Here is a 26,498-nt window from a genome sequence, read left to right as displayed (position 1 = left end):
CTATTTCTTTACCATAGAAATGTGTTAAAATGATTTTTAAAAAATATATATATTACACTGATCATCTGAATTTTATTTTTTTGCTATTTTTAAGGATTTTCAGGAGCATAATTTAATATGTTGTCATCCTAACTGGAAATGCAGGTCTCACCAGGGATTCTTCTCTTCACTTCAGTTCCCCATCTCCTTCCTATTCATTCCTCCAATTTCTGTTCCTGATTTCTTTTCTTTCCATTCTTATTTAGTGTTACAAATATTTTTAAAACTATGTCCTGGTTGGCAGGGGGAATGGGTAAGTTTCTGGCCCCCAGACACACATGTAAGAGAGAGGTTCCCATACTCAAGCTGTTGAATTGGCACTTTGATCCTAAGGGTGCACTAGAAATACCTAGACAGATAGCATTAATCAGGAGTCAAAATCTGTCTTCTGTAGCCAACCTGCTTCAGCTAGTGATGTTCAGTGCCCAAATCCTCTCTCTCAGCTGGTAGTCACTTCCTTTGTGGGATCTCAGAATTTCAATCACCCATGTAAATTCTCACACTTTTGCTTTCTTTTCACCCTGTTCCATCCCTCCCTTCTTGCATTCAGGCCTGAAGAATGTGTCACCAAGAGGATAAAGGTGGACGAAAGTCTTTGTCTGCTCTGAGATTTGCTCTGCTATTGCATCATCTTCTTGCTTCACTGATGATGCGTCAGCTGCTTGTGGTAGCCAGCCTGCACCATAAGCAAGCACAGGAAAATATAAAGAAAGCCCAACTCTTTATTAATCAAAATGAATATAGCTACTATCATTTGATTTGAAAATGTACATACTATTGCTGTATATACAGGATAATACAAATAGCAATGCAAACCCATCTTTAGTAGGATATTTGAAATGTACCACTTTTTATCAGTGGCAATTCAAACAATTCCTTTGTACTTCATAAAAGCACACTGTTTTTATAGGAACTTTCTGTTAACTGCACATGCTGTTAAAAAGCAAGAAAGGAAAAATATCAGACTTGGTAGCTTTCAGCTGTGTGATTTTGAAACATTTCAGAGTCAGCTTTTGAATCAATGTACAGTTTCATAAATTTGTCTAAAAATTGAGTTAACATGCTGTACAGATTTATAATAATTTAAATTCTTTAAGCCTTCGCAGTAGAAACTGAAACACAGCATGTGGGTTTAATGTTAATGTTGTACTGCTAAGACATATAGCTGTGTTAATTTAGCATCAGAACTACAGTATGTATCACTTCGCTGTAAAACACAAGCAATTTGTTACAATGATTCATAATACAACAGGTAATTGGTTGCCAAGTGCAAAATTACAATGAGCTACATCCTGAATTCCTTACTTGTTTCTGACTCAGGCAAATCCCCTGGTGATCTTGATGCCTAACTTAGTACCCTGAAGGATTTGACTCAAGCCATGACTTCAGGATTAATTTTGTCTGACCCAGAACTTCAGCATCAGGCCACAATTTTGCAATAGAAAAAACAATATCTGAAATACATTTAGCTAATACTGATTTAAACATACGTTGATGAAATTGGGCCAAATCCTCCATTGGTGTAAACTGGCATAGCAGGAAGCTGAGCTGAGAATGTGGCCCATGATCTCTTGATTTATGTTTATTTTTGACATATAGCTTTTCCTTTTAGGGCAAACACATACAAGTAATGTTAGTCTTATGAGTAGTCCCATTACCATCTCCTTTTATAATGGATGCTAATACAAAGGAATAAGCCTGTGGAGTGCATGTGTTGTGGTTAAAGTTATAGCTGGTCAAAACATTTGGAAATTAGAATTTTTTCGATGAAGAAGGGACTACTTTTTCATGAAAAATTTCCTTCCATCCCTACTCCCCCCAACTGTAATTAAAGCACAAGAATGGGAGTCAGAAGAAATGGTTCTATTCCTAGCAACGTCATGTAATTGCTGTGACCTTGGGCTATGCATTTGATTCACCATGCCTTAGTTTCATGGGGATATTTACCTATGTCACACCAATTTTCTGAGGCTTCATTCATTAGTGTTTGTAAAGTGCTCTGAGAACTCTGGTTAAAAGGTGCTAAAGAGGTTTGAATTATTATTTCTTAAATAGGAAAACAAGCCCTCTAAAATGTTATTTTATAAACATCTGAAACTTAAACCAGGTTATGGGAACATGGAGACTTCGCCATTCAGTGTAGGTTGATACACTAGGTTTCACCTTTCACAGACAAGAGTTCAAGCGACGATGAGTTATGCATCTCATCCCTAACCTCTTTGATATAAATCACAAAACCATCATACAATTTAGCACCACTAATAATCCCTGCTCGAGAGAGATCAGAGACTAGAACAGTGATTCTGAAAACTAGGCTTATGGTGAGATGGCAGAGGTGGTGGGAACTTTCCTATTTCCTGGCTCATGACAGTTAATGAACAGGAAATTCACATTGTTCTTTTAAACTGGGAAAGTTCACCTAAAGTTTAGATTTTCAACACAATACACTCTCTCTGAGACATATCAACCCATTTTATTTCTTCGTTAAAGTTCTGGACTTTGTCTCTTGAGCAGTCCGGCAGTCCAAACCTGTGCTGATTAAAATCAAGGGGAGGTTTGTTACTGACTTCCAGTGGAGCAAGAGCAGGACCCAGTCCTGACTTCAAGAGGACAACTTGTTTAAGGACTAGTCACATGAGTAAAAGATGCAGGATTGTGCTTCAGGCCCTTAGTTGCCTTTATGTTTCCTAAGGTAATTTTTCTTCATTGCTATGATGCCTGCTGTATCAGTGAGGGAAGAGCTAATTGCTGAAAGCTTTACACCTTAAGTCTTGAGTCATGACTTAGTCTCCCATGACTCAATTTATATTATTTCCTTTTTACATCACTGACAACTTGTTGTAATACTTTTTTTTTAAAGGAGCCAGATGCTACACAGTCAACTCTCAGCACCAGAATCAACCTGATTAGTAATGCTGCAGCTTCAACTAGAAAGTGTCTTGTTTTTAATTTCTGTTTTCTATCTGGTGTGAAGGGATAACATTGAAACAGACATCACTACTGTGAAGTAATCATGCATGTTTGATGTGATTTGCAGCTAGCTGTCTCCTTGTCATCTGTATTGGATGTCACAAAACTAAAGACCTCTAACCCATCACAGGGAATATTGTGTTGAACTATACAGGGTCTACAATATAAGCACATTTAAGTTCTGAAGCTGTTGAGCTGTAAATATTTACATCTTCAGCACATGCTTGTCCCAAAGCATTCAGAAACAAATAATTCTTCTTCATTGTTACTGTTACTTTCAGGATAGGCTCACAAAGAAAAATGTTATGTTTGCCTGCCCTAAATTACACTTAACTTGTTTAATCCTCTCCAAGGGCACAATGGATAATTTATATACCTGGTTAATTCTACTACAGTCAATGGAAATACACCAGGGATGAATTTAGACGTGAACTTATCTTTATAGTATTTGTATACATGAAGAAAATAAAGAAAGGTAACTTATTTAATGATCAAAATTAATACCTACACAATGCTTGATTGGAAAAATGGTACATTACTTTATACTACAGATACATATGTCAAGTATGCAATTTTACATTGTTCTCATTTTGGCCAGCGATATCTCAAAGAACTCATAATTCTTAAAATCCCACTGCCTGATCTCCTGGGGAAAAACTATCTTAACTGTACATTTTGTTGAAAAGAAAAAAGTCTTCAATAATAGGCTTTTAAAACCACATCAGCTTCATGTCTAAAACCCCTTTTCTTGCTATTTGTATAAAGGTTTATTTAAATGCTTCCAAAGCAAATGGTAAGATGGAATCTCTGACTGCATAACTTTGCCCAATATCAGACAGTTATGGTAACTTAAATTTCAGTTGTTGTCCCTAGTCTCAGAAGAGATACTGGGAAATAAAATGTCACTCCCGTGTGATGCATTACTTAGCTGAGCCCTAGTTTTTAATAAGAATTGTGCTCTCCTGAACATGATTCTTTCCTGCTCTTGCTTCAGCTCAATGTAGGAGCGTGAAAACGTGTGGAAGATGGAGGTGACTGGAAATGCCATGAGGAGAATGCCACTCAGAATGCTGCTTAATGCCACCACCTGGCCTGGAATGCTTCTGGGAACCATGTCGCCATAGCCTACTGTTGTCATGGTGATTACTGCCCACCAATAGCATGCAGGGATGCTGGTAAACTCTGGTGAGTCTGCCATCTCATTCTCAATGACATACAAAAGCGGTGCAAAAAGTGCAATGGCCACACAGAGGAAGAGCAGCAAAAGCCCAAACTCCCGGGTACACCTACGAGCGGTGAGTCCTAAAGTCTGCAGGCCTAGGGAGTGCCTGGCCAGCCGCATGACATATAGAATCCTCAAGGCACGGAGTATGCGGAGCACCAGACCTACTTTGTCCAGGTAGATGTTGCCAGAAGTTGGCTTTCTATAGCCCACTGAAGTGGTATCTACTAGCAAAGTGATGTAATAGGGCAGAATGGCAATAATGTCAATCAGGGTTAATGGTCTCCTCAGAAATGCAAACTTGCTCTTTGCCTGGATGAATCTTAACAGGAATTCCAAAGAAAACCACGCCACACAGACAGATTCCACGATGAAAATATTGTAGCACATCTGGGAGCATTCACCCTGGAAGAAAGAGAAGAAGTTTGCACTCAGTAAGTGAACAGTCATTGTTTTAGTTGGTAAAGTGACAGGAACATTATTATTTTGTCTTTAAAACCATAATATTAAATGAACTGATGCTATATTAAGGGGAAACCAGTTTGGCAAATCTGCTGAATTACAAGCTAAATACAAAGTTTACCCGATGCCCAGTACTTCTTCCACTGAACTCAATGGCAAAACTTCCACTGACTTCAGAGGCAGTGGAGTCTGGCTCTACTTCCCTAGTTTCTCTTGGTTGTTATGGTGCTCTTAAGTAGCACAACATGACTATATGGAATAATGCATGTTTACAAAATGTTTTTCTCAGAGAAAAGTGTCATGTAATACATTCAGTATCTTTATCTACAGGCCTTATCCTGCTCTCCTTGAAAATAACTGCAAAACTTCCACTTGCATCAATGGAAGCAGGATCAGTCCTGTATTTGCTTTACTTTTTCCAGGGAGTGATGTTTTCCCATCCTGAAAATCAACTTACTCTCTCCTCCTCCTCTCTTAAGTCAGGCATGGTGCTGATGGACAGGTTCACTGCAGTAATGGTCACAAACAATACAGACAAACATGCAAATACTTTCCCGGGAAGCCCAGACTGAGGCCTCTCCACCATATCTTGTAACTTTTTCATGCACAGGCTGCCTTTTGTCTCCTCCACCATTTCGCCTGGGTTTTCATTCTCTATGAGGTCATCCTCACTTTCGTTCATTTCTGTAAACTCCTCCATTTTTTGCAGATACCTCCTCTTGCAGCACCATTCCAGACTGTCCTCCTCAATGCCCCAGTAGAGCAACTCCTCTTGGAAAGAAAGAGCGCACATCTCTCTCATGAGCCGAAGCTTCCCAACCCGCAAAAATGTCAGGATTGTCCTGAATGCCCCTGGGTTGCGGTCGAAAAAGAATTCATTGCATGTCACATCATAATCATCACAAATGTTTAGAATGTCATCAAAATTATTACAAAATTTCAGTTGGCCCAAGCGTGTCAGGGGAAACTCATCAAGTGTGGTCCATGGCAGCAAGTATTTAATGCCCCCTACATTTATGATGATATGATGCTTCCGGTCCTCAGGGTGACTGCTTTTAAAGAGATCCTCTTCAGGATGAATTAGCTTGGCTCTTTGATAAAAGACTCCCTTGAGGGTTTCTGTTTCTGGAAAAAAGGTGTGGTTGTAGGAGGTATCTGAAGCACAGCTCAGGGCACTAAAGTCATAATCAGAATTTTCTCCTCCTAAAAGAGTCATCTTGGAAGCTAACTTCACATCCCTTAGACACTTCAGCAAGAGTACTCTGGAACAAAGAAAATAGAGACATTTCATTTTAGTATATATTTTTGCCTTCTGGATTTGAAACAAAGATGATAATTGAAACTTGACTATCTTTTGGGCTGTATGCTTGCAGTGGCTCAGTATATTCGGCAGAATGCAAATATATAAAAAAAGAGAAGTTATCATTGCACATTGCTATCAGTTCAAGTGTGTGGTGCAGAAAAGGAATTGGAAAAAATCATTCATGTTTGTTTACTCACTGTATGTAAAAATTTTAAAATATTTTAGTACCAATTAAGTACATACAAAAGAATCAAAAGTTGATTATGTTGTACTTCACACATATATATATATTAATATATTCATACATACATATATATTCAGGCAATCTTAGACTGCTTTCAAGGAAATCAAATTGAAACATTGTTGAAAAAACATTTGCACTGGTATTCAAATATAATGCTCGTATGTTGTGTGTAACTGGACATATAAATAGCATGGCAGCTTGCTCTCTGGAGCCTCAAACTTTATTCAGGGAAGACAGCTTAGTAATTTTATATGAATTTCACACAACTCATACACTATTCTTTGGATTCAATCATTTTGTTTAATAGACATTGCTCTCATTGTACTAATGTAATGTGCTAATGTATTTAATATAGTCGAAGCAAAGGTACCTCTCTGTCATTGTAAGAGTCTCCACAAGGTTCTTATGATATGCTTTTGAAAATATTAAGGAACAAATTCTGCTCTCAGTTACATTAGTGTAAATTTGGAATGGAGTGACCCTGGATTCATACTGATATAAAAATTTGGCTCTGGAACTGCTAAACTCTCTTTGTCTAACTTGCTGCATTGTAACATACACCTGAATTATGTGAGAAGGTGGCTATAGCATAGGAGAGGAATATGCCACGCTGGCGCTAGATTTCTCATCTGTATATTCGGCCAGCATTTAACATGAGTAGCTACTTAATTTTATTGGGGGAAAAAGTGTTTTCACCGAGTGACAACTGAGTGCAATAAATAAATAGATTTCACCCGTGCTAGCCATAGGCTCATAGAGGGGCAGTAAATATTCCATTCTCCAGTCTTCCGCAACAACATATTTTGCTGCACGTGTTTGTGACACTTACCCTTCTCCCCTTTAATAGGCTGTGCAAGGAGTGGGGGGAGGGGATGGAAGAAGCAGCTTCCATAGGCTCCATTAGACTCAGAACTACTCTTCCCTGGGAGTTAAATTTTATGAATGAAGCCATTTATTTTAAAAGCTTACACACTTATTACAGCCAGAAGCACCACAAGTTTCAAGCAGCAGAAAACTTGATCACAGCTGCATTTCAATCTCAGTGTGATGGGCTTCTCATGCATGTCCAAATTCTCTCTATATGGCAGACTTTAATGTTACCATTATCTCAACTATTCACTACTCTGAAGTTTAATCTCCCTTCCAGAGCTAATCTTTTTTTACCTGTTACTCAGGAGCAGATGGACTCATGTTCTTGGTGGAGTAATAAATGGAGCTCTGCCTCTGACACCTCTCAGTATAAAAGGAATTGAGCAATCACCTCCCCTTAAAGAGAGAATGTAGGATCACGGGTAAGGAAAAACCTATGCAGAATACACAAGTACCACCAAAGCTTCATTCAGGTCCTGCCAGAGCCACAACACTCTTTCCTGGCCTGAAGTAAGCAAAGAGGACTTTGTCTTCTTGTTTGTATCATGGAGCAGGATCTCCACTGCTGCTCCCCATGCTCCATGAACACAACTCACAGGAAAGGTGCCAAAAACTCCAGTATGTTCAACTTTCATTGGCTTATTACACACACACTCACTCACAAAACTGAGCTTTAAGTTCTGTTTTGGCCAGGAACTTACAAGTATGACAATGCCCAAGGCCAGAGAAATGCAATTCTAAAAACCCTTTGGAACTGAAATGTGGAGAGCAAACAAAGAACCAAATCCACTGGTCCTTAGGCAAGGTTCTAATTGATTTCAGTACATGTCTTGCCTGAATAAAAACTGAGTAATGGGCTATTGATTCAAATGTCACATTTTCTGCAGGAACATTAACACAAAATGTAACCCTATATAAAAAGACACACTGGGAAATTCCAGCCAATACTGAGATTATCAGTGAAGCTTCATGACAAATGATGGCTCTCTGCCATTACCTCCTGGTAAAGCTGCAGAGTTCAGATAAGCTAATAAATCCTGTATGGAATGATAGCTGGGCCTCTTAAGTTTGCACCTGCAAATGAACAGAGGTTAGGAGTGCAAATTCAGAGGCCATTTTTCAAAGATTGGCTCCAACGGTAGGTTAGTGTTAGTAAAAGCCCTTCTCTAAGAAGTAGCAGCTAACAACCAAACTTGCAATTACCCTGAGATATAGCCCTACCATATGAAGCATTCCCATTGACTTTACAGTGAGTCTTCTATTAAACTATGCCTGAGCTGCTGTTCTCTGATGATGCGATTGGGAATTCAGGCGATAGTCCTGACTGAGATGTGGGAGACCCTGTAAAATGCTGAATTGACAGCCACACACCCTCCTTCAATGCCACCCTTCTCCACTGTTCTCAGGTGTTCTGTTTCAAAACATGTTTTATTCTCAACATCTTAACTGTGTCTATTGTGGAGCTGGGCCAAAGCGAATGCTGATACATTTACAGGTCATGGAAAATTGTGAATAACCATGAGATGAGTTAAATTAACCATTTCCCCTTCTGCTATATTAGATGATGTGGGTTAACAACAGCTTATGCCCTGAATTGCAGCCAGAAAAAAATGAGGAGGCAGCTCATCTCTGTAATTGGTTTGATCTCCCACTCCATCCACTGTTGATACAATGTGAGGAAATGGAGAAAAATGTAAATGTTATGTGTGTGTCAGGCTTACACTGTAACCCACAGGCTCCAACTGTGAAATCATTAAGCCAGAAAAATGAGTTATTTCATTGCCTTCCCACTTCTATCTCTGTATATATGCAAGACGATAGGCCAAATTAAGCCCTGGTATAACCCACTGAATGGCTGGGGTTATAAAACAGAGCCATTGGCTACCGTTTTCCTGTAACTAGAGGTTAAGATGCCTAGAGAGTACAACTAGATGCTACAATGATTGGTGCCATTCCTACATCTCCTTTATGTCACCTGCAAATAGCACAACCTCCCAACCATCCCTCTGTCTGGCTGAAGCTGAACATAGGCAAGCCAGAGGTGGTGACATTTGGAAGGCATGAAACACTTTGGACAGCTGGCTATCATTATTCGTTTACCCTCCATGGAAGGAATCTACCCTCAGATGGCCAAACTAGTCTATAGTGTAAGAGTCCTCCAGGTCTTCTCAATGCTGCTGGACTCACGGAGAGAGATGGCCACAAATATTTTCTTTTATTTATGACTAGCCAGAAAACTGCACCCCATTATATCAAATGGAGGCATGGTCACAGTTATCCAGGCCCTCCTGGCCTACAGACTAGGATATTACCACTCATTGGACTTAGGTATGAATACTCCAACATCAGCAAAGCTTCAGTAACTCTAGAACTCAGCAACCGTCTCCTTAGCAACACCCATCACCAGGAACATTTCACACTTCCCAACTCCTGGTGTTCTGGTTACTACCTGGGTCCCTGTGGAACACTGCATCAAATTCAAGGTCTCAGAGCTAAGCTTCATGGCCTTACAGGAGAGAGTCCCAAGACACCTCAAGGAGCACCTTTCCCTGTGACAATACTTCCCTGCACAGCTGCTTTCCTCAGGAACTGTGAAACTGTCAACCGCCTGGGCGGAGCTTGTGAAAGCAGATGATGGGGCTTTCTCAGCAATAGGGCCAAGGCTCTGGCATTCCTTACTGGGGATAAGACCAGAATGACCACATTTTCCATAGCCTTCAAAATGTGGTTTAAAACTCACTCCTTCAACTTAGCATTCCCAGAAATGGCAGAACACGGCAAAGAAAAAGAAAAAAGAAGAGGAGGAAAAGGCAAGAAAGGAGAGAGAAAAGGATGAGAGAGAGTAGGAGAAAATCAAAGATGATAAAAAACAAACCCACAGTCCCTGACTGGGTGAAGCAGGAAGGAAAATGAAACAGTACGTTGCTCTACTGTACTGTTTGTATTATCCTTTGGGAGGCACTCCTATACGATGGGGATAGGTGCTGCTATAAGACCAATATGATCAGGACAAAGCTGTCCAGCTGTTCTGTTGTTGGTGAGTTTCAGCAATGAGCAAATTCTATTCACCTCTCAAAGAACACTACAATATAAGCTAGTATTAGGACTGTGCTGCTGCCAAAAAGGTAAGCAGATTCGGCCCTGGGATTTGTGTAAAGCTTCCATTCAGCAGCTTGACTTCTATACCATTTTCAAAGAAAATGTTAGTTTGAAAAGTAAAAACGTTCTGTGGTTACAGGGACTTTACAGCAAAGCTCTATAAAGAAAAAGTTCATCCTTGGTGTAACTCTATTGGCTAAAATGGATATACACCAGGAATGAACTTATCCCATTTCAGCCCAACCCAAATAGTGTATAAAGCAATAAGCTACAACAATATTGTTATGAAACACAACAGACCAAGAACCCAGTAACACTACCATTTACGAGCAAATCAGCCCTTGTACCAGTTTCACAAAACCACTGTAAAACATACATTTCAATTTAAGAGATGTTTTAAGGCTTTAAGTCAGACATTGCATCTCAACATGAGCCCATTAGACAAACTAGTCAGTTATATCAATAATGATTCTGGGTGTTGAAACAGGCCAAACTTTACAGGGGAGTTGTTGAATTAGCCTGCTCCAAGGAAACAGTTTTGGGTAACGCCCAGTGATAAAAATCCACTGGCTCCTCCCATTGCTTTGAGACAACACTCTGCTCTTTGAGTGAACTGGGACTTTGGAAATTTGGGTCCTGTTCATAGGTGCTGGAACTAGCGGTGAGGGGGGTGCCCTGGCTTGAAATGGTTTCCATTATGTACCGGGATTACAGTTTGGTTCAATGGCTCTCAGTACCCCCACTATACAAATTGTTCCAGCCCCCCTGTTCCTGTTCCTGGCTGTGCTGCTGGTCTTCTGTGTGACTCTGGGCAAGTCACTTCTCTCTGTGGCTCTCTTCCCCCTAGTCTCACTCTTTTCTGTCATGTCTATTTAGCGGGCAAGCTCATTGGGGCAGGGGCTGTCTCTCACTATGTGTTTGTACAGTGCCTAGCACAATGAAGCCCTGATCTTGTTTGTGACCGCTAGGTGCTCCTGTAATACAAGTAATATATAATAACGAATAGTCTAATGAGGGGAAAATATCCTTTGGTGAGTTCCTTGGGTTGCAATATCTAGGGTGAGTGTGTATGTGAGAGAGAGAAACAAACATGAAATAAACACCTCTTCAGAAATATCTCATGCTCGGGGTGGGTGTTCTTATTTATTATGTTCATGAATAAACCAAGATAGAAATCTGTTTGATTGCTCTGATTCTCCCCGCAATTGAGGGAGGCTGTCAGACTAATAAAGTTAGGGGGAAGGGATTATTAAAGATACCCTTCTGAGGCAAAAAGAAACAGCTAGTCACTTGTTAAAACTCCACTTCCAATTTTTTCTGAATGTCCTCTGCAGCATTTTGATGTCTGCAGTGCATCTCTGATGCAATCAGAAATCCTGCGAAGAGCTTTGCTACTGTTCTGTTGTGCAGACAAGTCAAAGTTGTGTCTGGATAATAACAACAGCACTAGGAGGACATGAGTCTCTCTAAACCCTAAGTATCTGAATAGCTCCCCAGACTTCTAGCCCATGTCTGGTGCCTAGAACTTCCTACATTTGTTATTTACCATTTTCCTCTCATAAAACATGTTTCAATGCAGTGAGACTATGTATGTAATTCTCTCTCCAAAAAAAGACTCTGCCATAAGAAGCTTCCCTGCCATTTAAAAATTATTCCTGTGTTATACTTCCCCAAAAGAAAAGAAAATTCCATGTGCTTCTCAGGCTGTATTACAAATTCAATTTGTTATTCTCCAGGACCTGAAGCTCATTTATCCACCATATGATGCTCACACTATATTACCTGTCCGAGGATACCATGCTAAATAAAATACTCCAGACTGCACTGACACAGCTACTTGTGTAGGGACAAGGTACTCAAACTTCTACTCTCTACTTACAAACCAACCCTAGACACTGGCAACTAAGGAAGTTCTCCAAGGATATTTCCCCCCACTAGACTAATTGTTATTACTTTTAGTCATTATCAAAACAAAATTTGTAAAAGTTAGTGTATGAGATTAAAAAAATCATATCCATAAATATATCCTATGAAAATAAATGATAAGCCCATCTCTCCTGCTCTGCTTGATCTGGTCAGCGTTATACTTATCTGGATGTCATGTCAACCCACAGACTAAATGCTGATTTTTGTTTTATTTGAGAATGTTATTGAAACTAATGCTTCTGCCAATAAACAATCAAAAGAGAAGAAACTTTGCAAAACAAAAACAAACAACGCCCCCATCTTTCTGGGAGATTACTCTGATATGGACTATAATTAATAACTTGCGCTCTTACTTTCAAATAGATTTTTCATTATAAGCAATTTTAAACGAGGTACATTCAATAGAAATAATTGTAAATTTTAAGCACATTTTAACAAGTAAATGAGATTTGTAGTATATGTGTGCTTATTTTGCCATTGAAATGAAAAGAGAACACTGTGTACTAATGGATCATGTACTATTTTACATATATTAGCTTTGTCCCAGTATAATGCTTTCTTATTGATAAATAAGACTGGAACACACTACCTGTGAAGAATAGCTTTTAAGACAGTAAACACAAAACAAAGGAACAGTCATTAAAAAGATCAGAACAAAACAGAAAACTTAAAAAAATGTTTTTAAATTAATTGGATAAAGGACAACCAGAGACCCAGCAAAGGGCACATGAATCTGAAATCCAAACCCCAGCAAATCATACTGTACAAACACAACTAAGAGAGAGGGAACGAGATACAGAGAAGGAACCAAAGAATGAAAGCGGATGTAAATAAAAAGCCATGTCTAGCTGATGGATAAGCCCAGGCAGCTGTCGGGGAGGTTCTCAAAGAAAGGAGGGAAGGAAACGGAAAATAGGCTGGAAAGCAACAGAAAATTCAGTAGCTCACGGCACCTCACCACCCGATAATCCACTTTAATGAGCTAAAGAAACGTTTTAGTGCAATAGTAGCAAATGGAGGCCGGGTGAAAGGGTAGGATTCCTTCTGCTAAATCCCTGCTGCAAGATAAAACCTGTTGCTTGAACGTGTATAAAATCATCCTCCAAATCTTCCTCCTTCCGGGGAAATGGTCAAATCCCACAGCAAAAGGGGGCAGCCTCCCCAAAGCTTTCCGGGGCAGAGGGTGGCTCTTGTCCCAAGAGAACTGACTCGAGCGCTGGTGAACCGGGGATCGGGGTGAGTATAAATAAGCAGCTTGGTTCCCTCTGCTCTCCTGCATCCCCGCTGGGTAACGGCCTGGAAGGGAGACTCAGACTCAACGCTGCTCAAGGAGCCGGAGCCCGAGCGCCGCAGGCAGGCCAGGCAGGGCTGCAGCCCCCGGCCCCGGCTGCTCCTAGGAAGGGACGGAAAGTTCACTAGAAACTTGCCCGGGAAGTTCCCCGCCGCGGCTGGGCAGGGAGCGGCTCTGCTGCGCCAGCTGTGCGGGAGAGGGGAGCCGGGCGGCGGGCGGGCGGGCTGGCTGGGGAGGGGGCCAGGACGCTCTTACTTTGCTGTGGCGGCTCCGGCTGGCTGGATCCTTCCCCCGGGGACGGGAGCTGCCCCGGCTGGGCGGGCGTGGGGGAGCCGGGGAGCGGCTCCGGGCGGAGGCGGCGGCAGCAGCAGCGAGCGCGGCGGCTGGGGAGGGGACCTGAGCTGCACTGAGCAGGGCAGAGGCACCGCGCCCAGAGCGCAGGCGGCGGGGCTGGGGCTGCGCCCACAGGACGCTCCCGGCTCCTCCAGTGCCTTTGACGGAGAGGCACAGAGTCATGGTAACCGGGGCTCGCAGGGAGCCAGGCAGCGCCGAGCCACGGGAGCGGTCCGGAGCCGGGGCCGCAGCGGCAGCGCCCGCAAACCCCAGGCCCGCACCGCACCCTCCTGCAACATACCGCAGGCCTCCGCACCCGGGCGGCAGGCACGTGCGCACCCCGCACATGCAACAGGCGGCGCACACGCTGCTCCGCAGCCTTGCACACCCCACACGTGCAGCATGCAGCGTGCTCGCACCCGGCAACCGGCAGGCATGCAACAGGAGGCAACAGGTGGCGAACACACCCGCACCCGGTGAACGTGAATGGAGCAGGCGCCCACATGCACCCCAGCATGGACACAGGCAGGAGGGTCAGGCCCGCGCATCCAGCAGGCACTTGCAATACACACCCACGTTAGACACAACACAGGCATGCTCACCAACACCGCAGACACATGCAGCATGGCTTACCTGCACGCATACCTGTAGTGCGCAAACAATATGCCTATGCAGGCTGTAAACACGCACGAGGTATGCACACGGGCTATAGTGTTTGTCCAACAGACCGCCAGGGTGGGAGGCATTGTACACGCAAGCCAAGGTTTGGGCTCTACCGTCTTCCACTCTCAATACATGTGCGCGCGGATTGGACTTGCATGCATGCAACATGCATGGGTACCCTGTGCACACACGGGCACACGCATAGTCCATGTGCATCTCCTGTGTACCCACTACATCACCATGTGAAAGCTGCAGAGGAACTGGCCAAGCTACCTTCTAAGAATAAATGTGCATTTTGAATGTGCATTTTTACAGAGTTTTTACCCTGCCCACATGCCTCTGAGGACCTGAGGTGACTGGGAGTGAAGGGGGGAACTGAGCAATGAGCATGTCTTTCCACACAAGCCATTTGTTTGCTACATACATGAGATACTTTACCTCTTCGGCACCAAACTATTTCGGGAGGGCAGGTGACTGCCCAGAAGATGGTTTCAGGGATGAGGAATGTCAGACTGTTATCCACGGGAAATCCGGATCCCACTCAGCTGCAACCTCGAAGGCCTCAGGCTCTCAGTTCTAAATTGAATCATAGCAACATTTCGTCGTCTCTAATGCAAACCCTACTCTGCGAGGTTCTGGGGACAGAAAAGCTCGCGCTGCAGTTGTGCCGGTCGGCCGCATGGTGTCGCTGCACAGCTGTTTGCTTAATAGGATAACCTCAAATTGATGCATTTTTGGGAAGTTGCAGGAGACAGCAGGTGACACATTGGTTGCATCAAATAATACTATTAACAACAAACCCCTGGTTCCATCCCTCATTCTGTGCCAAGGCAACTGAATGTTATTTAAAAATAATCAGAACAAATGACAATTAAACACATAAAAATAAACCAACATAAACCAATAAAAACTAAATGAGAATTAGTAAGTTTTATTCCTATGGCAAGTCACAAAATGTCATTTAAATTGACGATCTACTATTAAAGCTTTGGAAAATGCACAACTCTCCATTATTGCTATATTTCTGGTGAAATATGTATGGTCTCTAGCAGATGGATAAGAATCCTTATTCTGTATTTGTTTATACAGAGATTCATTTGTATGGATTTAGTCTTCATTTTAAAAGAGTATGTCTTTATATTAAATGCTGGTTATGTGGTTAGGGAACTGGACTGAGATTTAAGAGATCTGGGGTCAGTCCCCAACTCTGCCTCAGACTTGCTGTATGACCTTGGGCAAAACACTTAATCTCTCCGTGCCTCAGTTTCCGTTTGTAATGGGGGTAACTATGCTTCCTTTTGTCTACCGACTGCTTTTCTTGTCTGTTTAGGCCTCAGTCCTGTGAAGAGACCCCAGCAGGCATATCCCTGCACCCACTTGGAACTACCTGCAGGACTGGGATCTTAGATGGTAAACTGTCTAGGGCAGGGACCATCTCTTACTATAAGTATTATGTACTGTATCAAGCACAGGGGGGCTGTGTTCTCTGGTGAGGCCTCTAGTTGCTACTCTAATACAAATAAGTATTAATAACAAATTCTAAGTTATAATTGTTTTAGTAAAATAGCTCCTTTTTAAAAATAAAGTGGAGTGGCTACTGAAGTTCAGAAGTGTGTGGACACAGCAATAAAGATATACTTGTCCTCTTACTCAATATTTATTAAACAGCAGCTGTGCAGTGGACTGGGAGCTAGGAATCCTGGATTTTATATCTGATTTTGCAAGTGACTTACACTGTGACTTTTAGGAAGTCTCAACTTCCCCGTGCCACAGTTTATCTGTTGATAAATGGAAATTACTACTGATCACATTGATGTTTGTAAAGTGTTTAGAGTTCCTTGGGTGAAATATGCTATGAAATTAAAAGTATTATTAATTATGAGAATTAACTCTGCATCTAATCCTTTCATGAAGAGGCACAGTAGCTTGGTACAGGGGGAGAATGTGATATAGTCAACATTCTGAGTAGGAACCTGCATGGAACTTGGCAGGAGGAGCAGGTTGAAGTAAGGAAGAGTTTGGAGGCCAGTTATGCACATGGCTAGAAGGCTAGCTGCAGTTGTAGCATGTCTGTAAATAGTTCCCTAAACCTAAACAAACAGCCCGTTTAGTTTTGGAAGCAGGAAATCCTTTCATGTTACCCAGCATGGGGTACATGAAACCTGGTGGCAGTAATCCATTTTGTGGGACTCACGGCAAGGAACAACATGGGATTAACCGGCAAATGAAGCAGCACCTAGAAACAGCTCAAACAGGCAGCATGGAGGTATTCAGACCACGGAGACGGCTGGATTTTCAAACAAAAATCCTCGCACAAGTATGGAAGCAAGAACTGAGTCATGTTTAAAGCTGACCATGGAGGATAAAGATAATAAAACGAAGGTATAGCTTTTTTACTATCACATTGGGAAAAAAAGGAGGAGAGGTGAGTGAGACACTGGTGCCAGGAATAATGCCTGAAACACTGGAACAACTGATCAAGGTATTTGATGAGCAGAGAGAGAATGACACCGTAGAGAGAAACTATATTTTTGCCTGAAATCAAGAAGCAGAAGAAGGAATAGAGACTTGTGTTACAGAGCGGAGAACTCTGGCATTCACATATAACTTTGGAGATATAAAAGATTCCCTAATTAAAGTTAGGATCATTTTTGAGACATGTGATTCTGGTTTAAAAAAAAGATTGGTGAGAGAAACACATCTAATCTTAGAGAAATGCCTCCCAAGGAAAGGACATACAGGCTCAAACTAAAGGAATGCAGGAATGAGGTCAGAGAGAAACCTACTGCGAATGCATCATGGTCCATGTATACGCTATGGAAAGCAACATGGAAAGCAAGAATGCCCAATCTATGGGACGCTGTTCAAGAGGTGTGGGAAACAGAACCACTTTATGTCTCAATGCTGCAGCCACCCCAGGAAGAAAAAAGCAGCTGCACATGCAGTGATTGAGGGAGCAGAGAATTCCAGTAAAGAGGAGGGTATCTGCAGTGTGGCTTTAGCAGGTCCAAAGACTCTCAGTGTATATGTAGTGCAGAAGAAGGCTGCCAGCCATTCAACTGCCATTTGCAACTGAGCAACAAGATCAACGACCTATTCGATTCCAGCTGGATTGTGGAATCAGATGCAATGTATTCCCAGCAACACTGATAAGCAGCCATATGAGTCTGGGGAAGTTCGACCAAAAGCAGGTGATGTACAATAAATTCTGAGGCCAATGAGCAAATGCGGGCTGTGGATAAGAAATCATATAACGAGATATTATAACTTGGAGTTTCTAGTAATTGGCACACAGGCTGTACCATCCACTGCTGGGCAGCAGGGCAGAGCAGGCCCTGGATTTGATCACAGTATAACACCACAATATTCTCAATGTGACAAGGAGGGAGAACGGTCCCTGGGGCCCCACCTAGCATTCTAACAGAAGATAAGGATGTATTTCAAGAAGGCGTATATCTAGAGGCAAGCTTAAAGTAGAAATAGACCCCCACGTGCAGCCTGTGAGACAACCGAAATACAGCGTGCCATTAGGTCTGGTGGAGCTGCAAGCCACTGAACAGAGCATTGAAAAGAAGTCACAGCCCATTACCAACAACTGAAGACATATTGTCCGATTGATCCAGGGCAAAACTGTGTCCAGTTTGTGATGACAAGATGATCCATCCAGCCACCTGACGAGCTTTTGGCATGTACAGCTGGATACAAAAGCCTATGGGCTGCAGCCCCACCTCAGAGGTGTTCCAGGGTAACTGACCCAGGTACTTGAGGGACTCCCAGGAATGTAGCTGTTGAGATTCTTATTGTAGAAGGTGTCAAGGAAGAAGCAATCCAGGACCATTATACCAAGCTGCGACAGCTCCTAATAGGTGCCAGGAGTGGAATACTAGCCTGAATGCAGACAAGGTGAAACCACTATATTAAATGTCTGAAAGAGAGAGTCGTTAGGGAAATGCCCAGATCAGAGGATGTGAGGGGAGTCCAGCAATTGATAGGGATGGCCATCTCTCTTTCCAGATTCTGTGAACACCTATCAGAAGCCTGTGAGCTCTTGAGATAGTCAATGCACCAGGAGACAACGGGGAATGGCCAGAGACCCCGAACTGGCATTTGAGAGAGGAAATAAAATGCGAGGCATCAGTCCTATCGATTTACAACCAGGAGGAGCTGCTAGTGCTACAGTGCGATGCCTCAGAAGGAGGCCAAGGAGCCGTGCTGATGCAAAGCCAGCAGCCCATAGCAGACAGTAAAACAGTTCATGCACAGGTGAGCAGGTGTGGATCCATCCTGCCAATAGCCACACAAAGCAATGGCAAAAGGCAACAGTCCATGCTGCAGTGGGACACTGCTCATATGCAGCGGCTACAGACTTAGGACAGTGATGGAAATGAAACTTAAAACAACTGCAGAGTAGTGAGAGACAGTTGGCACATCTAGACAAATAGGGCCAAGGCTAAGGCCAGAAGGACACAGAAATCGCCTCACCCATTAGCTGACCTGACCTAGGAGAGTTAGAAGAAGTGAGATATATGAGCAATACAGAGGACCAACAAGACACCACCCAGCATACTGACAACAGCAACAGGATGGAAACAAGTCCCCCACCAATAACACAAACAAAAAGTGTGGGACTTTTCAAAGGTCAGCATGCTTGAAGGACTCTGAGGCCTAGCAGGATACAACTGGCTGGTAGTAAAGGTCATGTCCCTAAGGTGGTCTATGTACTCATAATCTCTGGCCTTAGCAGGTCAGCAAAGGTGGGCACAAAGGACACCACAATTATAAGAATGGTTAAAGGGAATGATGTAGCAACCTGCCTGGAACCTGGAGATAAGAACACAGGTTGCAGGAGAGAAGAGTTTGGAGGAGGCACCAGAAAGTCTGTCTGTGTGCACATGGCTGAAATACCAGCTGCAGTTGCAACATCTCTGTGAAAAGTTTCTCTTAATAAAGAGCCAGTTTACTTTTAGAAGCAGGGAGTCTTTTAATGTTATTATACAGACATGGTGTATGAAACACTGTGTTGTGACAATAATATAATTCAATAATTATTTATAGCTAGCTATCCCCAGGGCTCTCAGAGTCTGCTGCTCTTTCCCCATCACTCTCTGGCAGTTCTCTTGATCCTTTTCTCCTCCCAGCTCTGACTCACAGTTCTCAATACACTCAATACACAGCAGAGCCAATGAACACCAATCTCAGGTTTACTTGGTCAGGACTGTAAAATTTTGATGGGGTGGTGGTGGGAGCAGGGATCAGAGAGAGGCCATGATTTACTTCCCATTATTTACTTCTTGTTATCCAGTTAGGCACAATGTAAGCCAGAAAAAAGATCTATCTCCATCTGAATCCAGGGTAGGAAAGGACAGTTATGCAGCAAAGGAGGGGGGCATTAAAAAAACTAAGACACAGTGAATGCTTGCTGTTTTTGCACAATATAAACAAGAAATAAAAATAGTTTTTTGTTAGTCTCGCAGAAGCATGGAACCTAAATGATTCTTGTTTATTATTCCACAAATTAATATGCAAACCATTTAGTAATTGTAAGCCTGATGATTAGTGATGGGTGCTAATATCAAAGCTTCTCAGAGAAGAAGCAGCATGCATAAAACACTGTAAACACAATGGTAAGGAAAACAAGGTGGGTTCTGTTTTGATCCTGTAACCCGGATGTTATCTCTCTATTCTTATACATGGGGAAAATGGATAACATATAGAGACTGGTAATTAGAGAGTTCACCTCGAATAAATAGAGGTTCAAATCCAGTATAGGTCAGTAATAACCAACAATCATTATTGGTTGATGGCCAGTGTGAAATGAGTGTGTGAGTCTTAGACCAGTTCCTATGTGTCCACACCAAACCATAAAAATGACCACTACAATTGGACCCCTTCTTACAGTAAAAAGGTCTAGAGACGCTGAGGCTGACTCTTGATCTTAGAGATAAACCATCTAGATTAATTGTGAGGCATGTTATGTAAGCTTGGGGGAATCCTGACCTGCTTGTGCAGCCTACATTATATCTGTTCTGTTGGTAAATAGAGGACTTTGGTCTGCAGGGTGGCATAGTATCTTTCATGAGTACTGAATTCACATGTTAAGCAAATTCAAATACATGCCCCTGAAGCGGATGAATAGGGGGATAACATTTTTTCTGTAGTGATACATTGACTGCATATTTAACTGTCTGCGGATTCCTTGAGTAAACCAACCACTCTGTGCTCCTTGAAGAATTAGCATTGCTGCAGAGGAAAATTTTAATCCCTTTTTCATTACTTTTTGTTGCTTGGGGGTTGCCTTTCTTTCTGTTCCTTTGAATGCTGAAGTTGAAATCCTGTTCAATCTTCTCTCTGGCTGCTGCAGATAATTCAAGCATCATTCTGCAGTGAGGAGTGGTGCTACCTGCAAAACAGTGTATTTCAGCTTTGTGGCACCTCTGCTCTATTGCTTCCTAAACAAAATAGGAGAGCAAATTCATTTCTTAGGAGGTAGGATTAGGATATCTGCTAAATCAAGCGGTGAGGGGTTCCAACACCAAACTCCAGTCAGAGAATTATGCACAAGAAAATTATCCAGCAAACAATTTCAGGTAATGAGTAAACTCAGGAAAAATGCCGTCTGTTTCAGGGTACCTTTGTAAACAGAAAAGTAGGCAAAACTCTTTGACTAAATTATTCTTTACAAATTATTTACCTGGTCTTAGAAATCCCAATACTTCTGACTATAACAGTAATGATGTTGTTCAGTGCATATATCAGATGTTAGGCTGACTGGTTGACTCAGTGGGTAGCATAGCCTACTTTCATTTAGAGGTTTACTATTGAGTCAAACTTTAGCTCACACTCAACAGAATGGGTTGGGATGCTCAAGGACAAAGAATTGCTTTCTTCTAATACTGAGCAGGGGTTGTTATTAGACTAAGGAAATCTGTCCCTCTATCTCCATGCATCGGAGTTCCTTTCAGAGCCTTCCCCAGGCCTATTACTTTCTGGCTTCTTGCAAAGTATTAAAGAAACAGCACATCTATCCTCCTGCTTTTAGTTTCTGCAGATGCAACATCTTAGGCACAAGCACCTCTTACAGCCAATGTGGTGTCAAGTAGTGTTCCAGTCTCCAGTCTCAGTGTGTGAACCTGAGTTGGAGGGAAGGGTTGAAATGGGGAAATCAGAATGAAGAGCAGAATCATGACCTACTCTAAAACTCATGAGGCACAGGCTCAAGAAGGGATAGTCTGTCTGACTCTCTATGAGCAGCAGAATTTAGAGCTGTAGGCAGAGTCTATTCTTAGGTGGAAGGAATACATACAAAACACAATTTAAGAAGCCCTCTAAAGGTCAGTAGGAGATACTAATTACTTGCTTCCTTGCTAATTACTATTTGAATTAGTGCTCACATGGAATGTTTGTATGAATGAATAAATGCTACTCACGTGAGTAAAAGTTTCAAAATCTGGACTGTTGAAGTTTTCTCACAAATCTCCTAGTTTGTCTTGGCAATTCCTTTGTTCTTATGTAACTAGAATCCATGCCGGAGCCGGCCCTGGGCCCAACATTCTGAACCTCCACAAAACTCCCACACTCCAGGCAGACACTTCCTTCAAGCCCAGGGTCTTTGTGGTGGAGCCTCCCTCCCAGCCACTCATGCATGCTTGTCTTGCACCTTCTCCTGTCTTTCTGGATCTTTCTCCCAGATGAGGTAGACTGCTCTGCCTCTGAAAGGTGACAGCCAGCCAGAAACAATCAACTGTACAGTATCTGATCCACTGTTCCTATCTCTGACCATAAGGCCTCTGTCTCCAGGATCCTGACATAATCCACCAAGAACATTTGTGGCAGATAACATAAGGTCTTCGTAATAATTATGAGAATACTTTGCCCTTCTTTAGTGTCTTTCATCTGAGAAACCCAAAGAGCTTTAAAAATATTAGTTCAGCCCTCCTGCAAAAATCAGTGAGTGTCAAATCCTTATTTTGTAGGAGAGGAACTGAGGCACAGAGCGGGGAAATCACTTGGATAAGATCATGTAGGGTTCAAGAGCAAAACCAGGACTTCTACCTTGACACCCAATCCCTTCTTGAACTTTTAAACAAAGCTACAGGAGCATTAGTATTGCTAGAATAAACTTTGTGTAGCTTTTGTTTTTGAACTTTTTTTTCCCCCCCCAAAATCAGACCTTCCTTCTTGTTCCATTTATTTTTGCTGTTGAACAAAATCACAGAGTATGATCAAACTCATGCTAGAGTTGCCTCAGGTCTGTCTTGTGTTCTCTTTGGCATTGATGGAGTACAAAGGTCATGTACTCTTCCTTCTCTTTGGCATTGATGGAGTACAAAGGTCATGTACTCTTCCTTCATCCATAACTGGATCCGTAGTTATTCTGTTTATGTTTGTAAGGTGGCTGATGTGACTGAAATTAATTTACAGGCACTTGATGTCTTATTCAAATGCTTTATGCTGTTAATCTCTTCCTATCTCCCCAATGCAGATGCACTGATAAGTATTCTGCATATTCCTCTGGCTGAATACTGTGCAACTGATGGATGTGTCCTAACATGCTGAATCCTGACAGGCTACAAATGAAATGCTTAAGTGGGTATAAAAATGCAGTCAGTGCAAGCACTCACTCTACAAAGAATATGGGAAATAGATGGTGACGTTGATTTGAAAAACAACATGGGCACAATGGCATGCACACAATCTCTGCTGAATTTGAACATGCAGTTACTGCAACTGCATGGGTATCCTAGGTATCTGTATAAATACTTAGGCTTCCAGAAGTTCAATGCAATAAAAAAATTTATCTATTTATTTATTGTAAATATTAACATACATCCTATACAGGCAATAACCAATGAAAGTGTTTGCAGAAGAGGAAGTCTATTCAGCCATATGAGTTTCAGGGAAATGTCATATAAAGAACTATCAGGGCCAGTGTATTATTTAACAGGGTCCTGGCAGTGTTCCAAAAAGTCACTCTTTTTTTTTTTTTTTTTTTTTTTTTTCAGAGCTGCTAAGCTGAAGGAGTATTGCAAAGATCTGCAAATCGCCTTTCCACGCATGTGCTTTAGCCTGAGTATTGTGTGGCTTTGCGAGTTGGAATGGATTAAATCCCAAGTACTCAGATGCAAAGCTAATGGGTCTGTATCAAATTAAATGAAGAAAATCATTTTTCCTCTTGTGTGTTCAGGCACTATGAAAAACCCCAGTTTGAGACATTTGTCTTTATGACTCTAATGATACGTCTTTGAACCTGACTGATGCAAATGCGGATTTTAATGAGCTGTAGTAAACAATGTTGGATAGATGTGCCTATGTGTCACCCAGGATACAATTTCCAGCCAATTCCCTATGGTCACACTCTTAATTAAGGAAGTGAGATGGACTTCCATTACATTTGCTTTTCTAAATCTCAATCCAATTTTAAAACTGGTGACATAATCTTTAAAATTTAATTTATTAACATAGTAATATTTTTTGCTTGAATGGTGTGTTAATTTATTTTGATGCCCTGCCATTCAAAATGTATTTTACAATTTAAAAGAAAATGATTAGGCAAATGTATTCCCTAAGATTATTGTGAATGCTGTTCTGAAAAGACATGGGCATACAGTATAATGCATTCTCCAAAGAATTCATATTCCAGTACTTCTGCAGTTGAAGTGTGTTGAAAGTCCAGTACCTATTAAGGGTTTTATTCTGACCCTACTTGGGCAAAAATTCCCTTTTAAGATAATGGAAGGCTTGCTAGAATAAGGATTATGTTAGGCCCTAAAGAATGTTGCATTTTTATTATATTGGTTAATTGTGCAGCAAACTAATACAAGTGAACTTTGTTATAGCCATGTAGGCCCAAATGTTCAGTCTTGTTCATGCACAAATACATTTAATTTGCTCATTCAGTAGCCATGACTGTACATGCAATTGCACACATAGACAACATTGTCTATTGTGAATAGGGCATTAGAGTGGGAGTAAAGAGATCTAGGTTCTATTCCTAATTCTGGGCAACACTGGGCAATTCAGGTCATCTCTTGTGTGTCTGTTTCCCTCCCCAACCTTTGTCTATGTTGTCTGGTTAGGGGGAAGATTTTTAAAGGCACAAAGGGCACATTTATGACTTTGGAAATTTCTCCTCCGACTTGTAATTTATTTGGAGGATGGATTATACAGTGCCTAAGTACAATGGGGCCCCAATTCAGTGAGGACGGCTAGTCTCTATTGTAATGCAGCTAGCTATTATTGCTATTAATAAAGGCATCTGACTGGTCATTTGCACACAAATTTAGTCTATGTTCACATACACTATTGTTAATTTTGTGCTCAGATGAGGCAAACCAATGCATGAACATTTTGTGCATATCTGTTTGTTGCATGGAGTTGTGCAAATGGGGGCCTTCGTGTTAATTTTCCTTCATTGTTCATGAATAATGTTTTGCTGTTTCTTTGTGTCTCAGTGCTGCTTGTTAAATGCAGCATGTGAATGTTTCATTGTGCCTTTCAAGTTGTGCTCTGCGTTTTTAATTGAAATTCATGTTTGATTGGTTGAAGGCTGTGTGGAAAAAATAAATTGCCATAATTTTGACAGTGGCAAAACAAAAGGATCTAGCTGGATATTTTTGAACCTCCCCAGATGTTCTGCGTACTGTAGTGCAATATAAATGAAAGCCAGTATTTTAAACACAAAGGGCCAGACTGTGATACTCTGATTCCATGAGTAGTCTCATGAACTTCAGTGGGAGTGCTCAAAGGATAAGGCACTATTCACTGTATATCACAATCAGGCCTACAGGGACCTGACCTGTTCAACTTACTCAAACACACAATCCCATCAAAGTCATGAGATTACTCACTTGAGTAAAGTAGGTAGGATTTGAGCCTTACTCTGGGTTACACCTGAAATAGTCTAGAGTCTCAGGTGGTGTAAATCTGTATAGTTCTGTTGACTTTGTGGAGCTACACCAATGTACAGCAACTAAGAATCTGGCTCAATATTTGCATTTTTATTATTATTCCACCTGTGAGGAGGGCTCACTCACCCTTAGAGTGCCCCCTGGCATTAGGGCGTAGCATTGCTTTTTATCAGTGCCTGCAGGATATCTGCCTGTCTCCAAATTTTCTATGGCTCTGTCCTGCAGCCAAATCACAAAATTCAACCCTGAATAACTGAAAGGTCCTAATGAAAATCCAGTTAATAGTACTAATAATTCTTCAGCCTCCTTGCCTCCTCTGCAATCTCTCCTTGGGTGTTACCCCATTTCCAGGGACTACCACATGAATCAGTTCTGTCCCTGTGGCATTCCTTAGTCCGCCTAACCCAGACCCTTCCAAGATAGATAGCAAGAGCACATACTTCCTACCACATCTCTCTTGAGTCTTCGCCTCTCTACTGAGCTCCCTTATAAGCCCCAGGTGCCTAAAGGGTCCTTAGCTAGCTCCACCCCCTCTGACTGGGAGGTAATTAAATAATCACCCCACAGGTGCAGAGCATGATTCTAATTGTTTCCTTCCCTTTTTAGATGGCAATGGGGGTTCACCACATCACAATAGCTTAAAGCAGATTTAGACCCATGCATATGTGCTGCCATAAGGTCTCCCATAACTTTGTGGGGCTATAGATGTTGTTGATGGATGGGTATGGGGAAGCTGGACTGAAGGAAAGAGCAAGCATTTTTTCTTTCCATTTTTGAGTGAATTTAATGAGAGCTGATGTGCTCTATTTTTTCCTCATAGCACAGATTATGGCATTGCAAGCATCTCCCACACATTACTCCATCAGTATATCTAAACCTTGAGCTGGAAAGATCATCTCTAGAGGTGGGTGCAGTCTCCATAGACTATTCAGTTATTGGCCACTTTGCTGAGACTGACAACTCAATGGTAATTGTGATGATAGCTCTTGTGATGTGGACATGTGTCAATGTATTTTATGTATGCCATTAGAAGATGTGGTAATTGAGGGGCTGTACTAGCCTGGGCCATATTTGAACTGGCAACTTACATACTAGTCATCTGAGCCTTCAAGTTTTACTCAAGTGATTATTTTTAAAAATTTCATTGCTACTGCAGTTAAGGCCAATGG

At 41.9% G+C, this 26,498-nt stretch overlaps 1 protein-coding gene across 3 annotated transcripts; it reads right to left on the bottom strand.

Annotated features, from left to right (window-relative positions):
- Nucleotides 1-757: 757 nt before the first annotated feature.
- On the bottom strand, nucleotides 758-14,032 carry KCNG1 (potassium voltage-gated channel modifier subfamily G member 1). 3 transcript variants are annotated; one of them, XM_067554233.1, is made up of 3 exons: nucleotides 13,682-14,032; nucleotides 5,151-5,955; nucleotides 758-4,636 (listed from the first exon to the last, which is right to left on the bottom strand). In XM_067554233.1, exons 2-3 carry the CDS (start codon nucleotides 5,907-5,909, stop codon nucleotides 3,866-3,868), a joined length of 1,530 nt encoding a protein of 509 aa, XP_067410334.1. In that variant the 5' UTR covers nucleotides 5,910-5,955; nucleotides 13,682-14,032; the 3' UTR covers nucleotides 758-3,865. The 3 variants fall into 3 exon arrangements, with proteins under 3 accessions (XP_067410334.1, XP_067410333.1, XP_067410332.1); XM_067554232.1 differs by lacking the exon at nucleotides 13,682-14,032 and adding an exon at nucleotides 7,405-7,980; XM_067554231.1 differs by lacking the exon at nucleotides 13,682-14,032 and having other exon boundaries at nucleotides 5,151-7,054.
- Nucleotides 14,033-26,498: the final 12,466 nt, after the last annotated feature.

This window comes from Emydura macquarii, unplaced genomic scaffold, assembly GCF_026122565.2.
Source record: "Emydura macquarii macquarii isolate MOO-44397 ecotype Brisbane River unplaced genomic scaffold, CSIRO-AGI_Emac_v2 contig_1483, whole genome shotgun sequence".
NCBI classification, from domain to species: domain Eukaryota; kingdom Metazoa; phylum Chordata; order Testudines; family Chelidae; genus Emydura; species Emydura macquarii.
This window is presented reverse-complemented; position numbering and strand designations above follow the sequence as displayed.

Excerpts from the sequence above, each read along its gene's own strand:
- KCNG1 (XM_067554231.1), bottom strand. The coding sequence starts at position 6,119 with ATGATAACTTCTCTTTTTTTATATATTTGCATTCTGCCGAATATACTG. Across the intron at positions 4,637-5,150 it reads TAAGAGAGGAGGAGGAGAGA|GGTGAATGCTCCCAGATGTG; the intron begins GTAAGTTGATTT and ends TCTTTCTTCCAG.